This window comes from Lingula anatina, chromosome 2 (genome assembly GCF_051362555.1).
Source record: "Lingula anatina isolate TDL-2025a chromosome 2, LinAna3.0, whole genome shotgun sequence".
Classification (NCBI taxonomy): Eukaryota; Metazoa; Brachiopoda; class Lingulata; order Lingulida; family Lingulidae; genus Lingula; species Lingula anatina.
The window spans coordinates 38649013-38671012 of NC_141768.1; the positions used below are offsets into that span (position 1 = coordinate 38649013).

Below are 22000 nucleotides of genomic sequence, written 5' to 3' on the forward strand. Positions count from 1 at the left end.
CATGGGTTTTTAATGCTATATATTTTCATATAAAAAACTTGACCAATTAAACAATATTAACCTTCGTGATTTGGTATTTTGGTTAAAAAAAATACGTGTGCATCCCTTTCATCTCTGCCGTTCAAGCTAATCATACATTTGCATCAACATATAAAAAAAATTAAAGCATTTATTTTGAAAAAAAAGTTACAAAGTTATTAAAAAGTCAATAGACAAAAACTAATATGAACACAAGGCCTTCTTATTAAAAAGTTATCAAATCATGAACTGCATGGGAGTGTCTACCAAGTACATGATAAACTATCAAGTTGGTGAGGATGAATACCTGTGTACTACTTGTGTTAAAACATGTAACGTTAACGTACATGACATAGTAAAATAATTGTTATTCATAATTTAGAAGAAACTAAACAAATGAAATGTGACCATTTTGTATAGTGAAATTGTATTTTCTGTAACTTTCATAAAATACATACATGTATTATAGCTATTTGTTTTCATTGAATGAACAAATTCATTTTAAGACCCATGAGAGGATATAAGACAAATCAAATTTTATATTCATGAATTAAAACAATAGCACATATACTGGTAACAGCATGTACATTTTGTTTTGCAGTGTACAAGGTGATGAATGTGGTAGAAACTGATATATATATATAAAAGTAAATATATAAAACACAACAAGGCATCAACAGGTATGATCTGACATAAGATGGGCAACATGTATAAGTAAATGTATGTTTTAATGGAAATGTGTATCAAAACATCGTCATATATAAAATAATTCAAAGCAAGACATTATTGACAATTTTTGTATTAAAATCTTTTATATCAAATTAGCAATATTTTGGATTATCAAATCTGCTCATCCTTATTACTATACATATCACATATGAAATGTTTACTCCAAAGTTGATAAAGGACGTGTGTGAATAACATGACCTGAATATATACAACTGATATGTATTGTCTTCATCATACATAAGTCAATAAACATTAACAATATAAATACTCTGATTAAAGAATAAAGGAAAAAATTATTGGTGTAAAGATGTCTGTGAAAACAAATTTAATTCAGATGTTTGATGTCTCTCTCATGTTACTGAACATCAATATCATTTTACAAATATCTGTTCATTCCACTTTTTCTTATTATGAGCCTCTACAACATTAAAACAAACATTAAAACAAACAAACAAACAAACAAACAAACAAAAAAAGAAATATATTTTTTCAAATGTTGGCCACCAAAGCAATTCTTAAATATTCTTACCAATTTACTTCATATACAAATTATCAGCAAAAGCAAATGAAGCAGATTTACATCTCAAGCAGGGATCTCCTATCACTGTAACCAACCAGATTAACATACAGTGTATTTTACCAGTAGTCTGGGATGTTAAAATAATACAAAATGTGAATATAATGATCTAAACATAAAACCAGCTTTTGTCTGGCCTATTCACCCTTCCAACAAAAATAAAAATAATTTTTCTTCTTCATGGGTTCAGAAATCCTTGTAAATTAGATTTCGGTCTTCTGTCTTAATTTTCCCTCACGCAGTGGAAAGCTTTTTCTCTCCCTTAATCTGTTTGAATTTCATGTTAAGTTTGTCAAAGTCAAAAGTAGTTTTACTACTTTTACCCCAACTATGGGCACTCAATTCACCAACTGAATGAGTTGGGGAATGTTCTTCTTCTTCCCTAAAAAGATGATTTATGCAGACATTTTTAATACACAAATATAGCACTTCAGCAATTTGCTTAGGTCTATAAACATTTGTTATTCTTGTCAATTTTTTTCACTAAATCCATGCGTACAGCAGAAATTGACGTATTTGGAGAAATTATTCAATTTACATTAACATATGACATTCTACTGAATACGTAAAAATTTGATTTAACAAATAAATTAAACTAAATAAGACACATTTCACTAATTACATTTACTTTATTTTTTTAAATTCACACTTACTTTATCATTGGATGGGCATCTCTAGCGTTATGCACCATCTTTGCAAGAGATTTGTTGGCAGCCATTTCATGTGGTAACTTCCCTTCCAAAGTTCTTATATTAAGGTCTATCCCTTTTAATTGCTGAAAGTTAACCAAAGTGGATCTTTTAACTTGACAAGCAACATTCTGTTTTAAAAAAATTAACAAAACAATCTTGACATTGGAATAAAAAGAAATGTGAAAATGTAGTTTTACAACTTTCCTCTTGAGTCCATAAAATAAAATAAAAAAACCAGTACTGGCAAACAAAAGAATAGTGTATTAGTTGTCACCCTCACCGTCAGCTTCTCTACAGTCTTCTTCCTTACAAGTTTGCAGGCTAAATGCAGTGGGGCTAACCCGGCATGATCCTGCATATTGAGACAATTGAGATCTGCTTCGACCAATAACAATGCTATGGAATAATTGTCTCCTCCTTCTATTGCCCGGTGCAATGCAGTGCAGCCATCTCGCGGATTGATAGCAAGAACATGGCTGACCTTTCCATCTGAATAAAGAATCAGATTATGTTCACATGGCACACTCAAGTAGGATATTACAAGAAACAGATCTAGGATGGTAAGACAGTTGTGTTTAAGTCATTTTTTGAGAAATTATTTTGGTCATTTTATCAAATTGGTTAAGCCTTTACTGTAATTAAACAATAATATATTATACAAAATTGGAATATTGGTATGAATACTAGATTAAAGGCATGAAACCGAACTTCAGAGTAAAATGCATAAAAATCAATTGGCAAACTGAACCACTTTCGAATTTTACAGCAAGTCTACAAATCTGATGCCTGTGGTTTTCAAGTGAATAAATCACCTTCTCTAAATATAGTCCCTTCAGCATTCTGCAACCCAGCTACAAAGTTTCCCACCATGCCACCTGCTAGACTAGCACCATCATCATCATCTTTTCTTGGATCAGGTTCTTTGATAAATTCATAGTCAGAGCTTGCTTCTTGAGCAAATAGTCTTTTTCTCACTTGACTGAAATTAGACAGTTTGTCTACATAAGCGCATTACTCAAACTTCACTCGTTTGCAGATCTTTTTACAATAAATTTCTTAAGGTAAAACTTGATTCCAGAGATGAACTTTCACCAAAATCTATATATCTCAAGCATGACTCACCTTTCAGCATCTGGTTGTCTCCAAGAGAGTTTTCTTATCGAACTGGACATGGTCGGAAAAGAAGGAAGGTGGAAACGCTTGTATACTTTACGTGTCTTTATTGTTGCATCTGTATCAGTCAACCAGCCAGGAGAGGCTATGCCTGAAAAAGTATCTAACATTAATGCATGCTATTAAAAACTGAGATTTACTTGAAGGAAGTAGCTCAGCATTGTGATTATCATGTCAGTGTTACTTTGTAAGAACTAAGTGTGTGTATGTACAAACTTGTGAATGAGCACATGGGTCCATGACTTTGTAATGGAAGATCCAGAGGGTACAGCAGGCACATACTCGCCCTTTTCTCCCTGCCTTCTTCCCTCCCCCCCTCACTAAAAATTGGTTAATCAGCTTAAAAAGACAAAAACAAGGACATTTCCCTTCCCGAGCCTTAATTAGTAAAATATTTTATGCTTACTATTTTATATTTGCTTTTGCTTCGCTAAATGGCAAATTTTCTTATCCTTGCCCCCCCCCCCCTCCTTTTGCAAATTCCTGGATTTGGGGTGTATGCATGTGAAACAAAGAAGCATAAAATAAGCATACTACTAGCTCTGGATGATGGCCGTCTGCCCTCTACATCGCTGCTCCAGCCTGGAGTCATATCTGGGGTGGCAGCTACTTTGGTACTTGTCTCCACTTCACTCTCATCTGGACTAGATACATCTGTAACATAAGTGAATTGTTGGATATATTCAAGAAGGCATAATCTTGAAGAAGTAAAAGAGTGTTTCTCTGAAGATAACAGACTGAATGAAAAAAAAGGAAGACATCCCTTTGTTACTCACTGACTGAATTATGTAAATACAATCATTTTATTAAAAAAAAAACATTTTTAGAAATGATAATTTTAGTCTTATCGAGATTTCAGGGGGAGGGCATTTCATGCACCTTACAAGACGTGAGCAAATTTTCTGACTTGTAACTCTGCAGGGTATTTACACCTGGTTTATCTTTAAAATACTTGATAACTGTACAAGCACTATTCAAACTTAGAATGAAACTGGAAATAATTACCCATCTTTGGCTTGGACGAGGCATCCTGAACAGTGCCAGAATCAGTGGAGGAAGTGGACCTATAGGGATTAAATTCAAAGATCAGCAGAAAGAAAAACAGAATTGTACATATTTAAAATAATCAATGTAGTAGGTAAACATTTCATACTCTTGTTATCTGAATCAAATTTTTGTTTTGTAAGGTTTTCCTTATTAAAGCTAAAACATTACTTATAGTACATGGAAATAGTATCATCACATGAAGTATTATCAAATTGTATACCAGCTAGTGTACTAGCAGTCTACAAGTGACATAACCAACCTCCTTTCAAGATCATCTTGACTCAAGTCATAAACTGCAGATTCTAAAAGAAATTTTACGATATCTTCTTTTCCATTCCTAGCAGCCACCATCAAGGGCGTGTCCCCATTAGAATCTCGCAAATTATGATCAAATTTGGGCTGAAGTCAAATTGTATAAAATTTTTACTATAGAGATCACCACTGTAGTTTTAACATTTGAAAAGATTCATGTGGCTTAAAAATAAAAATGCCAAAGTTGTCATTACTAAGGCAAGCAAATCACAATTATGTTATAAAAGCATTTTTTTGAGAAAATTGTAAAAGAGCAAATATTTTACACATAAATTTTGAACAACACTATTTCATTAAGTTTATGCAAATTTCATACCTGCCAAACTGTCTTCAGTGGTTTCAGTCCTTTTCTTTGATACATACATTGCATCACTTGCCGTGTATGAGCTTGTCTCTGAGACTCGATTAAAACTTGGACACCCTCGTACTCGGAGAACTTGAGCAGATCACCTTTCCCATCTACTAGTGCAGTTGTAGCTCCAAGGCCCAAGACTAGTTTTACGATCTTTCTAAAACCTACAACCAACAAATTATTTAACCTTTCTCAAAATCTTGTGAATTTTTATTATAATCTCTTCATTAATTAAGTTTTTCAGAGACACCTTTAATATGCAATTTTTATTTTGCCGGCAATAATCATTAGAATGTATTATATAAAAACAAGTTTTCGTGATCTTCTTATTGATGTGAAGTCCCTTCTCTAAAAATAAATGAATGAATATTAAATAAATTGAAATAAAACATACCTTTCTTTGCAGCTATTTCCAAAGCAGTTTGTCCCTCATTATTTAATGCATTAATATCAAAAACTTTCCGATTTCTTGGCCCACTACTTTTAGTAAACTGTGCAAGGTATTGAACTATGGGCACATTTCCTCTGCTGCAGGCAGCATGGAACAAGGTGTTACCAGTACCTTGATGGGGCCTGCCTATATCTCCACCAAACTATAAACAAAACGTGAGAAAAACATAAGAATAAATGAGCATTGGCATTTAATAATGGATACAACTCCTGACACCTGTATCCAATTCCTGTAAAGTCAACTTAACTTAAAATTATAAAAACAACTATTTCATAGCATGCAAATATCAAAATTGATTTAGACATGATAAGTGACAAAGCAACAAAATGCCTTTTCATAGTGAAAAAATATGCTGGTATTTTTTGTGAAAAAGGGGTTGCAAAAAAATGGCTCTCACCTCCTGTAGCATTTTTATAATCTCCAGATGATCTGAACTGTTTTCTCCTGCATTCTCAACAGCAAGAAACAATGGAGTGTTACCAACTGCACTCTGAGGGAAAAAAATATAAAACAATAATATGAGATTACACAGTTGTTTAAGAACAATATGATTATGGTGTATATGTGCAATTTTTGCAGTTTTGCAAATACACATATACATTGTTTAATGTACATTTTGATCTTCTTTTTCAAGCTGAGACCCTTCAACTTTATTTCACTGTGCTGTTTGGATTATTGAGCAAGACAAACATGTTTTCAATTTTTTTATGAAATAAGCTTACACTTGGGTTCACATCATCTCCTTCTTCCAGAGTATTGTACAGCAGCTCAGCATTGCCAGTCAAGGCACACTGGAATAATGCCGGAGTCACAATTTCTTGTTGACGCCTAAAAAAAAAAAAATAATAAATAAAAATAACCTAATGAAGAGTTATATATTTATTTAAGAAATGAGTATACAATTGCTAGTGCGTGTGTGTTTGCATGTGTGTGTGTGTGTGTGTGTGTGTGTGTGTGTGTGTGTGTGAGAGAGAGAGAGAGAGTGAGTTAAAAAATATAGTGCACTTACTTCTGCCAGGCATCTTTGAGTCTTTCTTGAATGACCGGACGCTTCGCTATTTTTATTGCTAGTGCCAAATTCTGATAATTAGAAAAGAGCATGGTTAACATATCATGAGGATCTAGAAAACTTTCTTTTATTCTTTTATTCTTTCATTAAAGAAGATACAGAATAGTGTGTGCTCAATCCTCTTATCCCTTTCACTTTCAAAGGGAGTACAGGGAACACAAAGCATTGCTTAGGACATTCTACTTCAAAGTTGTTAGACATGTAGCTTACCGTAAAAGCTGCCTGGTACTGCAGCAATGTGTTCACAACATGTATATGGTTGTGAGTCACTGCATGATGAAGTGGCAGAGCACCTTCTATATCCCGAATAGCAGGGTTGGCCCCATGACTGAAAGTATGTAAGGCTTTTAAAAGGACTGTACACCAGATTTTGGAGCAAAAAATGAAAAATAATATATTTCTGGCTCTAACAGCCAACTCTCTTTCTAAATTTTAACTCGGGGAAATACCACACAAAACCTGGCACAACTTTCTGTACTTGCAGTTACTTGAATATAAATGAAGATTGGTTTGCATCCACAATCCCTCCAGCAAAAAATGCTTCCCCGTTTTAACCTTGGCATTAAAACTCTCATTGAATATTTGGGATGCATATGACATTAAATAATTTTTTAATTGACCTTTTTTTTCAATAAATTATTTTTATCATTAAACATAAAAACTGAATCTCTCATAGGATGTGACTCCCACCTAAGTAATGCTCTGACCACTTCTGAATGGCCTGCCTTGGCTGCAATGCCTAGTGCTGTGGAACCACTCTGAAATTCAATGTGAATTATGTCAAGAATTTATAACATGAGAATATTGTTAACAACATCTTTTTTCCAGATCAAATATTATTATTATTAACAGATCATATAATATCCATGTCAAAAGTGCTACAACTGGATGATCTGTCTCCCTTTCATGCATTATTTATCTTAAAACCATTTCGGATTCTGACCTTGTTTCTAATGCTTTTGAATAAATATTGTAATGATGACACAAAATTACATCTATGCAATTTAGACGCATGGCAAATAAACATTAGTATACATTGTAAATGCATGTGACATATTGGGTTCTAGGAAAAAATTACCTTGGCATGCTGGGCATTGATAGAGGATTTTTCTCTTTCAAGAAGAACATCAAGATTTTCTCTTTCAAGGAGTACCTCAAGATTTTCTAATCTAAAATTAAAAAATTAAATTAAAACGATTCAACAATGATGACTCAAGGAACATTTATCACAGTCAGTCTTTCTATTGGTTTCCACATTTATTGAGACTGGTCTTTTTTCTTTGTCCTTCTGTCTAGGTCCATCTGTGATACAATAAAACACTAGCATGCACGCAAGCACGCAAAAACACACATGCACAAACACACGTGCTCTTATGCAACATCAGCAGGTTGCCGTCCTACCTGTTAAATTCAGCAGCAGTCATGAGTAATGTGCTTCCAAACTGGTCCACAGCAAACATGTCCGTCCAGCGAACATTACAAGGAAACAGCTCACCCTGTAAGAATAATCACAAACCGTAAGCAAAATATTTTGTTGTTTTGTTATTTTGTTTTGTTGACTGAGTGCTCGAATTGTCATTATAGCCATGGGAGTGAGCCAAACAATTGGTCACATGACACCACCATTAAGGTATTTGGTCAGTCGAGTACATATGCCAATGAATGGTAAAGAGGCAGTTTAGCCATGGAAAGTCTAACAACCTTTTATTTCACTGACAGTACTGTAAAAGTATTCAGCACTATACCTGTATTCACATATGTCACAGTATTCCAAGGGGAAAAAACAGCATTTCTAGCATTCTACTCAATGGTGTTTTTTTATGATACAGCATTTACAATTAACAAATTCTGGGAGAACTGAAATATATTCAGTTTGAACCTACATAATATACATACATAAATATGAAATGTTATGCAATATATATGCAACAGAAGTTTAAAAGAAGGAACAGTGGAACCATATATGTATATTTGCTGAAACATCACAGTAAATCTACCCTGAGTGTCAGAGAAACGTAAAAGCTAGCTTGCTAAATATACCTCGTGGTGGAGTCGCTTTTGTTGATATGGGTTATATATGAAATCAAGATCGAGCTGACAATACCGGAATCTAGAACCTAGGGTAAGTAAATCTTTCTTTGTTAATAAATTCATATTCACACATATACCTCTTTGACCAGGTCAGTCAGATATTCAATTCGTTGTATTCTCTGACACTGGATAACTTCTTTACAATCGATACCATCACCTGCCCCATCGTCAGGACGTTTGCCATCACCATTTTCCAAGTTAAAGTCAGCACCTCTCTTGATAAGGCAGCTATAAAATATAAATATTGTACTGATAAAACACAAATGGCTACAATCCATATTTCTGCATGTATATGTCAACAAGAATGACAAGGCATTGGTAATATAATAACTAACAAATTCTGAAAAGTCAAATTAACTCAGGTGTGAAAAGAAAGTTGAATAAAACAGCTGTTCATACCTTAATAAGCAAGGATTTACAAAAATACTTTATTTTTCTACACACACAAAATTCTCAAATTCTTCAAAGAAACAATACAAAACAAAATCTATCATTTTTTGCACAATGTTTGTTTTTTTTTTCAATCATTACAAGTAAAGGTACAATCCATGAGATTTACCCACCAAAATGGATCTTCCTAGGGAAATAAGCAATTTTCTGGTACTAACAAATCATTGATTTCCATATCCTTCTCTGTACTTGAATTTGACTATTGATAAAATTTATCAAGGTTGACTTTAGCTTAAAATGACTGGCTAGTCCACATAGTGACCATTTTCCTATAAGCTCCAATGGAAATATCAACATTAGGTATGCTCCAGAAAAAATATTGAAGGGGTTCAATCATTTTTAAGGTGTATGTTAGGTTTTATAAGTAGCTGTGGGTGGCAAAAATGAGCATTTTGGGGATTTTCAATCCCATTGAGTGTACCTTTAAACCAGCCACCTACTTGGTAGTATCCACATGATTTTCTTTTGCTGCATAGTGAAGAGCACGCCAACCATTCAGTGAATTTGGAGTATTAGGATTAGCACCAAGGATACATAGCATAACCTAAAAAGTGTGACATAGAAATATTTTGGTGGGAAATGTACAGCAGCCAGATGGTGTGTGTGTGTGTGTGTGTGTGTGTGTGTGTGTGTCTGCATGCATGCATATGCACACCCAAATGTGTGGAAACATCCACTAAGAATAAATAGGTTGAAATCTGTAATAAGGGAAACCACTCTAACTATAAACTTCAAAAACATATCACATATCGCATTCAAAAACTGATGAGAACAACTGCTATACATGTCCAAGTGGAGGGACTGAGGCTTTCTAAAAGCACAATTATCAAGCCTGCATTCAGTGCTTAACATGTTAAAAAACAACAAAAACACAATCTGTCTTTTCTAATAATGGGCTGAAGTAAGAACTTTCAATTCTCCTATAATTACTTCTATTTTTCAGGAAGTTTTATTTAAATTATGCAGAAACTCACATCCACAAGTACAGAATTTCCACTTTCTGCCGCAATCATTAACGGGGTCTTTCCTTGGCTATTGCACTTCTCCACATCAGCACTCTGTATTCTAACCAGTGATAGCAGCAGCGGTAAAAGGGGCAGACCTTCACCAGCAACAACATGGATAAGGAAGTCACCATTTTGGTCCTGTTCTTCATTAACATCAAACTCTAAGGTCTGGAAAAGATTTTACATGAAAGTCATGAAGATATAGCATACAACATTGTATACGGAGCTCTACTTTTTTAGATTCAATTTGCCACCATAACTGAATGTTCAGAGTCCTTATTTTGCACACTATTAAGACAAGGTTTGAGTACAGGAAAAAATTGACTATAAAAATTTAATGACAAGGATTTGAACTTGGATGTGATTTGGCCAAAAGCTACATAAACATATAATCACAGTACAAGAATATGTTAAAAAATACCCAAACTTTGTCATAATTCCACAAATCTTGCAGTGCTTGAATGCTAAAACCTTAAATCAGTAAGTCACGCAAATATGAACAAGCATCATACATATAATTCTTATACACATTACCTGAAGTTTAATCTGCAACTCTTCAAAATTTCTGATGCTTTTACACAATTCAAACAAGGTTGCTTTCTCCTTCATGCTAGGCAGCAACTTGGGCTTTAAACGCATCTCCTTCTGCAAAGACCCGAGTCCTTTTGGTAACAGACGTCTAATTTTTGAGGAGAAGCAAACCTGTTCCGCAGTCCTACCTGGATTTTTGAAAATTGTAATTGGCAGTTAAAAATGCTTGAGATTTTTACCTTTTGTCAAAGTATTTCTGTCAAAATTAATTTATGACAGGACTACCTGACCTGCCATTTTGGTATGACAACCCACATTAAATGACAAATGACAAATAATCAAAACAGAATTTTTCCATCAACAAGGAAATAAGTGTTTACAGAGAGAGAGAGAGAGAGAGAGAGAGAGAGAGAGAGAGAGAGAAGTAATTCTGGTACCTTGAACACATTATGTGAAATTATATGAATTCACATTTAAATCATGTGCATGTACATGAAATATTAATGATCAGATTTTTGTTGATAGCTCGAGAGACTTTTTTTACCTGAGCACAGCATCAATTGAATACATTGACATTTATATGTATATTATCAACTTGTCAATCAACAAGTTTATATGTTGAACCCATAATGCATGTGCTTTTAGATACAAAAATAAAGTATGCTAGGAATATTAAACATACGTTTGGTTCTTCTCACATTTTAACAAAAATATGTAGAAGTACAAAAATATAAAGAAGTGGTAAACATCAAATAATATTCCTCTGACACCTACCGTGTTTATCCTGTATCTTCAAGTTAATCCCAGAATGAACCAGATAGAGGACAGCTTCAAAATTCCTAGCTATGCAGGCCAAATGCAGCATGGACAGTCCATCCTCAAAGGTTTGATCAATTTCTATACAAAATTAATTTAGATATGAAAATTTTACTGTTGATGAATGCTATTAATTAACATTTTAATTAACTTTGTTTATGTTCAATGTGCATAAAACTGCACTCAATTTTTGATGCTGAAAGAAAAATAAAACTATTTCAATTATATAAAATATAATTAGCTGGTGTTTCCTTGTACAGCTTATACTAAGCAAACCATAAACCACAAGCATAGACTGATAATTGGCCTGAAATGCCTCATTATAATCATAAGTTGAAATGTCGATATTGAGGACAACATTAGGTTACAAGCTCTCACTAAATTACAGCCCCATTCATAAAACTTCAATAACTTGCAACAGACAAAGTTCCAACCATGGCAACCCTGCATTATGGAAACATATTTAGTTTTAAAAAGTTACATGATTTGTGCACTATTTCTAGACATCTCATGGTGTTGCTTAATTGAATTCAGAACACCAACATATAGGATCCTTTATGTGTGACAACAGGTTATCCTGAAAATGGGCCCACAGATTTATGTTAATAGTAAACAAATGGCATACTTACAACTGTAACTATCACCTGTCTATTTTACTTAGTCTATGTTTGGACTATGTTTGATAAATGCATTTGTATTAAGAGTCCAAGGTCTGAATATTTTTTAATGAAAAATAACCTTGAAAAAAATGGAGCTTGTAGGTTTTCAATGTCTTAACTCGTTTAATGTTTGCTAGAACATTAACATAACTGTTCAAAAATCTTACCTTATTTCTAAGTCAATATGTTATACATAAACTCTTTAACAGCAAATTCATGAGACAAAATGAAGCATATCCAAACCAGACTCTTCTAACGACATGTACAAAGAAGCATCCACTGTGTGATCCATGTACAAAAATATTACTGCACAGATGCATGCAAACTGAACACTGCTTAATGCAAATAGCATATTCATGAACATTAAGAAGGATGATAAACAGTCATTGCTTTCAACTACCCTATTTTCCCTTTCAAAAAAAAAAAAAAAAAAAAAAAAAAAAAAAAAAAAAAAAAACAAAAAAACAAGCAGGTTTAACTACCTAACAATCAGGAAGAAAGGCACATATGTTGAGGTTCTCATTGGGTATTTTTGTTTCTCGTGAAAGCCACTTTTTATTTTGGAAGATGCATGAAACGTCTATTTTATTTAGCATGACCCGTGAGGTAACCCATTCCCAATATATTTAAATGCAGCTTTTAATTTTCCACTCCTCGTGAAACTAAGTCATTGTACCCAGTGATTCGTGCTTTTCAGGATTTTTTACTTGCATAATCAGCGAGATATGAATAAAGTTTCATTAGTTGTGATTTGGGAATTTGCGATTTTATTTCCCTGTGAACTGTCATTACTATCCCCCCAATGGAACCCTCTATGTTAATACTAGAGTTGTCCATTTAAAACTAAGTGTATCTTACTGTTCACATTTAACAGTGGCAGATATAGCTGGATAAGCATCAGTGCACACTTTGAAGTGGAGTTTTAAATGCAAAAACTTTATTTTATCAGTCTCTACAGCAATTAACCTGCATAAATCCATATTACTAAGCCTAAAGGCACCTTTTACTCACTGTATTTTAACGGATCTTTATTACTTTAAGAAAAATAGGACTGATAATTATTATTTCACAAAAGGTTTTCTTTAATGATTCTTGGTGATCTTTCACTAATAGCACCAAGATTATTTAAATATGTACAATTTATAAAATAGCTTTTACCTGTAAGTTGTAAACCAGCTATTCTGCTACAAATAAACTGTAAGTACCCTACCTTTATTGGTACCATTATTGGTAATTACATGGGTCAACACACAAGACTGGGTGACTGTAGATTTCAATAACAACATGTTTTTCAAGATGATTCACTACATCCTACAAAGTAGGATTTTCCATAACAGGGATTTTTTTTTTTAATAACACCATGCCTTTAAACTCAATTCTCAATTTAATTTCTAGATTCTGTGCGGTTTACAGGCAGCAACTGGTTTGCCAGGAAAGAATAAATCTGATTATTGTTTTCAACATCAATTCATGGCATTTTTCTGATAAAATATAATCAAACATGTATTACTTGTCCTCAGATAACATCAACAAAAAGTTGTTTATGTACTTAATGTGTATTTAAACTCCTACACTTGAACCCCATCCCCAGCTTTGCTTTATCTTTTTGTTGTGCAATATGATCACATGCACATGACACTGTATCACAAGATTCAGTTTCCTTTTTCACCAGAAGTCAGTCAATCAGTATATAACAATTGTAAGACATGAAGTCTAAGCACATGACCCACACTGGCTTACTCATGAACAGAATTAATTTCTACCTTCAACTTCTGGTAATGTAATCTGGTTATGAAATGTACCTTGAGGCAACCATGAATAAACAATAAAATGACAACCATACCTCAGTACTTATCCTGATATACAGTATGTGTAACAACAATATATTCAGAGCACAATAGAAAGGATGGGCATTATATTAATATTACCCCCAACACACACACACCTCACTTGGTAATGATACCCTATACTTTAGGGATATGATCTATGTATGCCAAATTATTTTCTTGTAGACTTTTTACTCTACCAACATTTGATCAGTTCAACATGAATTAAATGAATCATTATCATTATACATGCTGGTAAATAGCATACCTGCAGAATCACTATTGCAATATACATATTGTATTCTGTCTGTTAACCCGTCCAAGGTGTAAACAAGGCTATTTCTGGTTGTTTGTCAGTTCATTCACCTAGATCACATGCTTGTCGAATGTACTTTCATTATAATTACCAAAGAAATAGCAAATTAAGCACACAAATCTTTAGTTTGCAATCAAACCTTTAATAAAGAAAATAACCCCATAATATTAATAACATTAATATGCATAGAGTACATATAAAACAGAAATTGCTTTGCTTTAGAAAGTCAAGTTTATTCACCATCAGCATCCAGAATACATGATCAAGAGGCCTTAATATTTCTTTGCTTTATACTATTATTAATATGTTCCTTTTTGCCAACTTCCAAAAACCAAAACTTCTGCGGTTAAGTTAGTCATTGTTTATTGTTCTAGTCACGTACATACACTTCAACAGGTCATACAAATTGTGTCTACCGCAGTCAGTAAATGCCTAGCACAAACAAAGCTAAGGTCATATCTGATTCACCTGCATATGCACATTAATAAGTTTTTTTTCACTTAAGGCCTATAGCCAGAAAATTTCAAAGGAGGGGGGGGGGGTCTAAAAAACCAGACTTTTCTGTTAACTTGGCTGACCCAACTTGAAAAATGGCATAGAACCTAGACCAAAGGGAACCTTATGGACCAATAGGGTGGTCATTTCACCTCCCCCCCCCCCCCCCCCCCCCCCACATCATAGAACTATCTCTGCCTACAGGCCTGACCTCTACAGGCTGACATGTCGACAGCAATGTAATGTTTTAACAGTAATTATTCATTCTTTTCAATGGGCAAAAAATATCATACATAAATACAGATACAATTAGTTTATAATAATAAAAACTGTATTTCTATATAGCATTTATTGTGTTTTTGCTGCATAGAATAGAGCTATAGAGTAGCCTGCTTTTTAATATTGTTGCTAGAATGTTTTGATTTTAAGAAATTAAGATTTCAGAACATATATAAGGATAAGAAACTGAATGCTACTTGAGCTACATGTACTGATCAAGTCAAACAAGACGGTTTATGTTTCAGAGGCAATACCAGCTATACATGCTATAATAGTTAGATATGTCACTGGCATATTAATACATAAGTATATCCATTTAAATCTCTCAAATTCTTTTAATTTTCTTTTTTAAAAGAGTTTTAAAAAATCTTACCTGTATAAACAGCATAATGTACACATTAAGTAATCCCAACAAATATCCAGTATATAATCCGACTTCCGCTGGACAGGTCAACTAATACTCTGCGTATACCCTACATAGCTAGAGCACCTAGTTGTATAATGCCTCTGAATTAAACTTCTGCGGTCTCATTTCTTTTCATACCCTTTTTCCAAGCTGTACTGCACTGAATGATAGACGACATTGTATTTTGGTGGTATTATTATGAAACTGGGTCATACTAAGGACAACAATGGACTGACCTAGAGTCAGGTCGGGACGACCAGACATCAGCTAAATGCCATAAAAAGATGTTGGTCTTTGAATAATATGTACATTTCTGGGGTATTTCTCTTATTAAGTAACTGATGTATCTCCTAAATTTGTTGAGATTTGAGAAATACTATGTCTAGCTGCTAAGACCTCCTTTCATAGTTTGAACTTAGTTGTACACCTTACATAAGGGCCACATCAATGAAGGTTAGGTCCTGTATAAGCAGAGCAAGGTTACGATGGTTGCAGGCTCACATGTAGGACTTTTACATTTTAACTTGAAACAGTTTATTAGTCTTTTTTTTTTTTTTAAAGATGGTGATTATTAAACCAAATGGATGACTTACTAGTTATTGCTACATGATACGGTAAGAATTTTGAAGTTGTTATTCTACCATGAAAACTTTGGTGAAGCGTAGGTAAACAACCCATTCATGCATTGTAACAATAGAGAGCATGTAAGGACATGGCTAGTTCAAGTTCTTAAGATCCTAGATATTTTCTTGAAGGGTTTAAAAATGCACAAAAAATGGAAAGTTCATCAGAAACAATTATCACTTGGATAAGTTTATATTGTTTTCACTCAATAAATATATCCATATAAGAAAATTTCCCAATAGGCCAATTAAGTTCTAGGGCAAAAAAAAAAAATAGGTAGATGCAACACAACTTTTTATATTACAGGATTTTGCTTCAAGTCACTCATTACCTTGTTTGATGAAATGAACAAGGGTCAAGTTTACAGTTTTATGCCTACAATTATATTACATGAAATAACTAATGCCAATCCCAAGTTCAAGTACAAATAATATCAACCATTGTGTCATGCTACTTCTTGTATGCTTTAAAATCATGCCATCTATAATAACAGCAGTTGGATACTATGAGCAAAAAAAAAAAATTTTTTTATATAAAAAAAAAAACAATCTACAGGATCAATCCACCCCCGAGGGGTTTCTTGCTATTAAACTGCTTTTAGCTTAAGTGGCTTAGATGTCTGGCATGCCTACTGAAGCTGCTAAAAGATAATTAATTACCCCTAACAGCTTCAGTAGGCATGACAGACATCTAAGCCACTTAAGTTGATTGTCATTTAGCAAGAATCCCCTCAGAGATAGGTCAATCCACAGTTAGTACAAAAGGGTCTGCCAATGGTTCCTTAATCTGGTAGAGGGTATGCCATTGCTACAGTTGTGACAAATATTGTTGTGACTTAAAAGCATGCCCTGACAGGTGAACCATTCTGAACCAACCAATCTGACTCCCCTAAAATATGACTCCCCAGTCAGATTTTCATTATGATTGATACGATTAAGGCATCTCGCCTCTGATCGTGGTAGACATGGCAATGTAGTTGCACTGCTGTTTGGGGGAAAGAAGAGGGTGGACTGGTTGCAGAAAGCGCTTTTCGGTCAACAAGTGACCTTCATCAGCTGCAAGTCAGAAAGAAAAAAAAAATGAAAAACAGCTTCAGATTACTAGGGGTTTCAGATTACTAGGGGGAAGAAGGGGATCGGTCAGCAAAGATGTCTGGCCTTTGTTTGGTGAATTTCATTAAGGTATCTTGCCATTGTGAATGATACAAGCCGTCTCAGCTTAATAGTATCATGCTTGATCACCATTCAGTCTAAGTTGCTGTATCGTTTTTTGTTTTTTTTCTTTTTTCAATTTCCTTCACCCAATATTTTACCAGCAAACTTTCAAATATTTCCAATATCTTCTTCATAAAGTACACTAAAAGGAAAGATGTTGAAATTGATCACCAAATATCAAATAAACAGCTTTTGAATAGGGGAGTCAATGGGTGGTAAAATACCATAAATATGTTTCTAATACTGTATATCCATAAGATCCCCGCCCCCCCCCCCCCCCACCTAAAAAAAAGGATTTTTTTTAAAAAACTTGATAACCAAAGTAAAATAGGACTAGACACTTACACTAAGAAGGTGCCATCCACAAGACTGATATGTGTGTGCTCAAAAATAACACCTGGATTTCATCACATTATATGGGTTAAAATGGATTTTAAGAAAAACAACTTTTTATGGTCTGTGCCATAAACATTTTATCTTCATAGCCCTTTAGGACACCAAGATTATATTTACTGACACTTTTTCAATTTTATTGGCATTTGGAGTGGGGGCATTATCGTGGCCATTGACTGTTGATATCTGACATGATTGTATACTGAAGACGAAAGAAAAGTGGTAAAAAACAATTAAATGTAAGTCCTAATCTTATCTTATACTTCACAATGTTTGAGCTTATTCCAGCTTTCAACTCAAACTATTATAGTTATAAGATTACTAGTAATCTAACTATATTTTTTATTAAAATACAAAGGTTTCCAAAATTGAAAAAAAAATGGTGTGAAATCAAAAAAAAAAAAAAAAAAAAAAAAAGGAAGATGTACATGTAGTATATAAAAACCCTTTTTTCAATAGGACACAACAAAATGCTATGGTGTAGTTAGAAAGTGGAAAATAACATACTAGTAACAAGTCTAACAATTAAGAGCAATTTTTTTAACGATACATGCAAACACCAACAAATGCACTTTCTAAAGTCATTTTGCAAAATTCATGCATGTACATGTACATTTTTATAGTACTTACCAACATATTTATTCTCTATCAGCACCTTCAGCATGCGTAGCGGACCACTGCGCAAGACCAGCTTGCACATCTCTATCAAAGCATTTTGCATCATCCACTCCTGGAACACAACTGTAACCCGCTCTCTCAGACTATTTTCATCTCCCCATATTGAACTGAACTCCACCAAATGAGTGTCACCATACTTAAACGGGTTGAAGGACAAATATGGCCGCCAGAATGCATTGCAAATTATCATAAATGTGTCCCCTTCATTAGGAGAGGAATGAAACGATGAATCTGTTGAACTTGGATTTCCTTGAACATCTGTAGAATTTGACGCAGAAACCTGTCTCTTGGCATCCTTTTGCTTGTCATTTGGAAGTGAAGCGTGTTTCGCCATTGGAGTTATTTCTGCGTCTTTTTCCACCCTAATAGACTCTTCTATTTCCACCTTTAGCAGACTTTCTTCCAGTTCTCTTTTTCGCAAGGATTCTTCTAATGCTGAATTTGGTACAAAACTAAACATGATTATATGTCATTTATCCTCGTCTTTGATTTCAAGCTATACATCGAATCTAGTTCCTTTCAATGACCTTGAATGTTGTTTCAATCACAATCCTTTTTGACTACATGATTCTCATAATGGTCATGTTACATCTTGATAAATACAAAATATTTCCAATAAGGTAATCATCAATTCAGTGAAAATATATATATGATCTTTTCCTCTAGTAAAATAACTCTGGGGCATAACATTGGGAAAATTTACCCATGCAATCAAGTGCAATCAAGTGCAATCAATGTCATCCTTTTCTATTTATTTAGATCATGATACCATTTCTTCCATGCAGAATGTCCAGGTTCATTTTGCTTCAATGCATGAATTTCAAAACTGATGACCTCCCCTATTATTAGGATTCAAAGTACATGTCAAAAAAGATGATTCTTTCATAGGCAGAGGGATTTCGGTAGCTTTTATAATTTAGTGTCACTGAATTTTCATAGTGCAATATGACTGTTAACAGTTAAACCTTCAAAAGACATCTTGTGTTAAGTGTGGATACCAAGATGGTAGCAAAGCACTGAATCACAACACATTATCATTGGGATGAATCACTGATTGGTATTTCTTGATTAACAATTACTTCAATATTAGCAGATTTGAGTAAGTTCCATAATCACACAGCCTTTATGATTGGTGATGGTTTGTTGCATGTGATTTTAGTGATCTTGCTCATCATTCTTGCAAGCAGTTTTGGTAATTTAAAGCTGGGAACCAATACCTGGGTGTTCAACACAGAAGACATTGCCAATTCCCTATGGCAATGTGCACCTGCATTAAGTTGCCCCTGAAAACAAAAAGAAAAGATAAAAAATTAAATAATTGCTGACCACTTAATGCTGGCCAATATGAATATTAACATACAGTATATATTAATATAAATATATTTTCATATTAATAATAATATGAATATATATTTGTCTTAAACAACACATTCATTTTATATAAATGTCCATATCAAAAAGTATCATGTACAATCTTCCAGCATGTATATATCCAGGACACTTAAGACTTACCAGTAGACCGTTTCATTTTCCCATATTAAAAGAAGAAAAGAAGTCCGCATACTCAAGTTATATATATATAAACATGTATATATTGCTCCATATCTGCAAGAGAATCCCTTTTGTTTTACTGTCAAAAACAAAATGTTCAGATTATCAAAGATAAAAGATTATGTTAGATGACATAAACTGACACACTACATTCATTTGATTAATAACTATGTACAACTGGCCTCTACTTATGGTACAGAGATTAAAAAAAAACATATCATTTTATAAGTACCATGCCATGATTATATTAGAAATCTCTTTATCTGGGTGGTATTGTGTGCACTTCAAAGCTGTCAAATGTATAGACACAATGCAGAAATAAACGGTCACTATGTTGACAGTGCCAAAAATAGGTTTATTCTTCAATTCTGATGAAATATTACATAATGCTTAACAGCATAATCATTACCCATTGTCAATTAGGTACTGCAGGACAGTGCAGGTAACACAGATATTTACAAAATGTGACTAGCAAAGGTCTTCAGGCCCATGGAAGTTCAAAGTCACACCTTGAAAAATCCAAAAATGAAGATTTGACCAAAAAATGCATCATTTCACGAAAAATAGCCCGTTCAGGCTGGTTTTTTAACTCCACCTATATTTTAGTAATACCGATCATTCCTGTGGATTTAAGACAACAGGTCTCCTGGTTTTCCATTTAATGTCTTATTTGTATTGCAGATATGCTGAAAATTTAAAAAAAAAAAACAGCATAACTTTTGTAACAGTGGTCATGCAGATCGTGCTGTTTTTGAACTCGACCTGTATTTCAGTCATAGGCCTTCATCAACCTTCATCAGTCCTGGTCACTGTACCACATAGTGGTCAGCGACTAACAACATCTTCTCACATCAGTCTTATGAAGGCCTCTGACCAAGTTGGCTACAAGCTGGTGTACGGTGAGGAAAATTTTTTGAAATTTAACTCAAAGGATTTTAGGTCTTACATGCATGTTCACCAGGAAGTACTAGTAGACTACCCATATATACTGTATATTCCCTCTCAAATTACCAGCTACCTGTGCCTCAATGACCAGCTGTCAGAATTCTGAACATACTGAGAGGAGAGTTCCAAACAGTAATTTAAATCAAAAAGATTAGTATTTTTTCAATCACACTAATGGCAATATTTAGTATTAAAAATAATCATTTTCTATTTCCTTCAGCCAAAAAGAATAATTTCAAACCTATCACAAAACCATATAGGCAAGATGATATAATTATAAAAATTAATAATGTTGGGATTTCCACTGCTAGTGCAAGCCTTAATGTCAACAATTTGTTATAATAAAACAACTGTGTATCAAAATTCCTTACCCAGCAGAGATACTTATAAATAACTGTGGTATAATCCTGTTATAAAAAGTATTCAGCATTCCGTACGAGTCCACACCTTTGTCATATAGTTGTATGTTAATTCATTGCATGTGCATATACATTATATCTTTTGACTTCACTTAAAGGACTGATGAGTTTCTTTCTTCAGGACGCCCTTGTTACTTATTATTGTACTGAGTACATGCACTGTGTTCAACACTTAAGTAAGCAATGGTTCTAGTAAAGTTTTAACTATGAACGATAAGTATATGGACTTTGATGCACTGGAGGTTACTGATATGGGGGCTTTTATTTGCTTACATTTAGCTATAGCCTAGATAATCCAGATTGGAAGACGGTAAAGGCTTCTCTAGAATTGCCATGCACCAATTACTACTGTACTGTACATCACTTAATTTTCACTTTGGGAAGTAAAATCAATAAAAATAACTGGCATCTACCCACTGTCTCGCACCTTAAAAAGATTTGCACAAATGTAAGCATTCTAAAGATTGTCTTAAACAACTCCTGGATGTCTATGTCTCTAAAGTTGAGACACATTCCTGTGTGAAATACAGTGTACCTGTTTCAAAATCCATTTGATTTCGATACACTCTGTATATCACCAACTTCAAGTTTCTTATTTGAAAGCTAGCAGAGACGCACATCCAAACGGTATACTCAGTATTTGAAAGTGGATACTCAAGTTAATTACTGTAAGCTAAGTGGTAAACAATGTGGCAAATAAGTAGACAATTTTAACTTACAGTATACTTGGACTCTCTTCTCCTGCTCTGTTGACATTCTGATGAAGTTGACCTAGTTATGAAAAGGAGTAATCATTAAGCTATAAAACACACGATTGTAAGTTGTTGATAAAATTTTTATAACGACATCCAGTGTCATATAATTTTCGTTTGAAATTAAT

General features: G+C 33.7%; 1 protein-coding gene across 4 annotated transcripts; it reads right to left on the bottom strand.

Moving 5' to 3' along the window:
• Positions 1-2: 2 nt before the first annotated feature.
• On the bottom strand, positions 3-21953 carry LOC106152151 (uncharacterized). Of its 4 annotated transcripts, XM_087007264.1 has the most exons (25): positions 21840-21952; positions 19423-19488; positions 18158-18640; positions 11270-11396; positions 10503-10683; positions 9936-10136; positions 9402-9505; positions 8589-8739; positions 7822-7916; positions 7499-7589; positions 7111-7178; positions 6631-6748; positions 6361-6431; positions 6074-6179; positions 5749-5841; positions 5295-5493; positions 4865-5064; positions 4496-4635; positions 4195-4253; positions 3724-3843; positions 3139-3280; positions 2829-2995; positions 2297-2505; positions 1978-2099; positions 3-1706 (listed from the first exon to the last, which is right to left on the bottom strand). In XM_087007264.1, exons 3-25 carry the CDS (start codon positions 18537-18539, stop codon positions 1559-1561), a joined length of 3294 nt encoding a protein of 1097 aa, XP_086863390.1. In that variant the 5' UTR covers positions 18540-18640; positions 19423-19488; positions 21840-21952; the 3' UTR covers positions 3-1558. The 4 variants fall into 4 exon arrangements, with proteins under 4 accessions (XP_086863390.1, XP_086863389.1, XP_086863391.1 ...); XM_087007263.1 differs by having other exon boundaries at positions 18158-19488; positions 21840-21953; XM_087007265.1 differs by lacking the exons at positions 18158-18640; positions 19423-19488; positions 21840-21952 and adding an exon at positions 15264-15586.
• Between the last annotated feature and the right edge of the window lie 47 nt (positions 21954-22000).

Coding starts and splice junctions, on each gene's coding strand:
- LOC106152151 (XM_087007263.1), bottom strand. CDS start 18,665: ATGTTTAGTTTTGTACCAAATTCAGCATTAGAAGAATCCTTGCGAAAA. Junction 6,749..7,110: donor GTGGTCAGAGCATTACTTAG/GTGGGAGTCACA, acceptor ACATACTTTCAG/TCATGGGGCCAACCCTGCTA. Junction 6,180..6,360: donor CTCAAAGATGCCTGGCAGAA/GTAAGTGCACTA, acceptor TTTTTTTTTTAG/GCGTCAACAAGAAATTGTGA.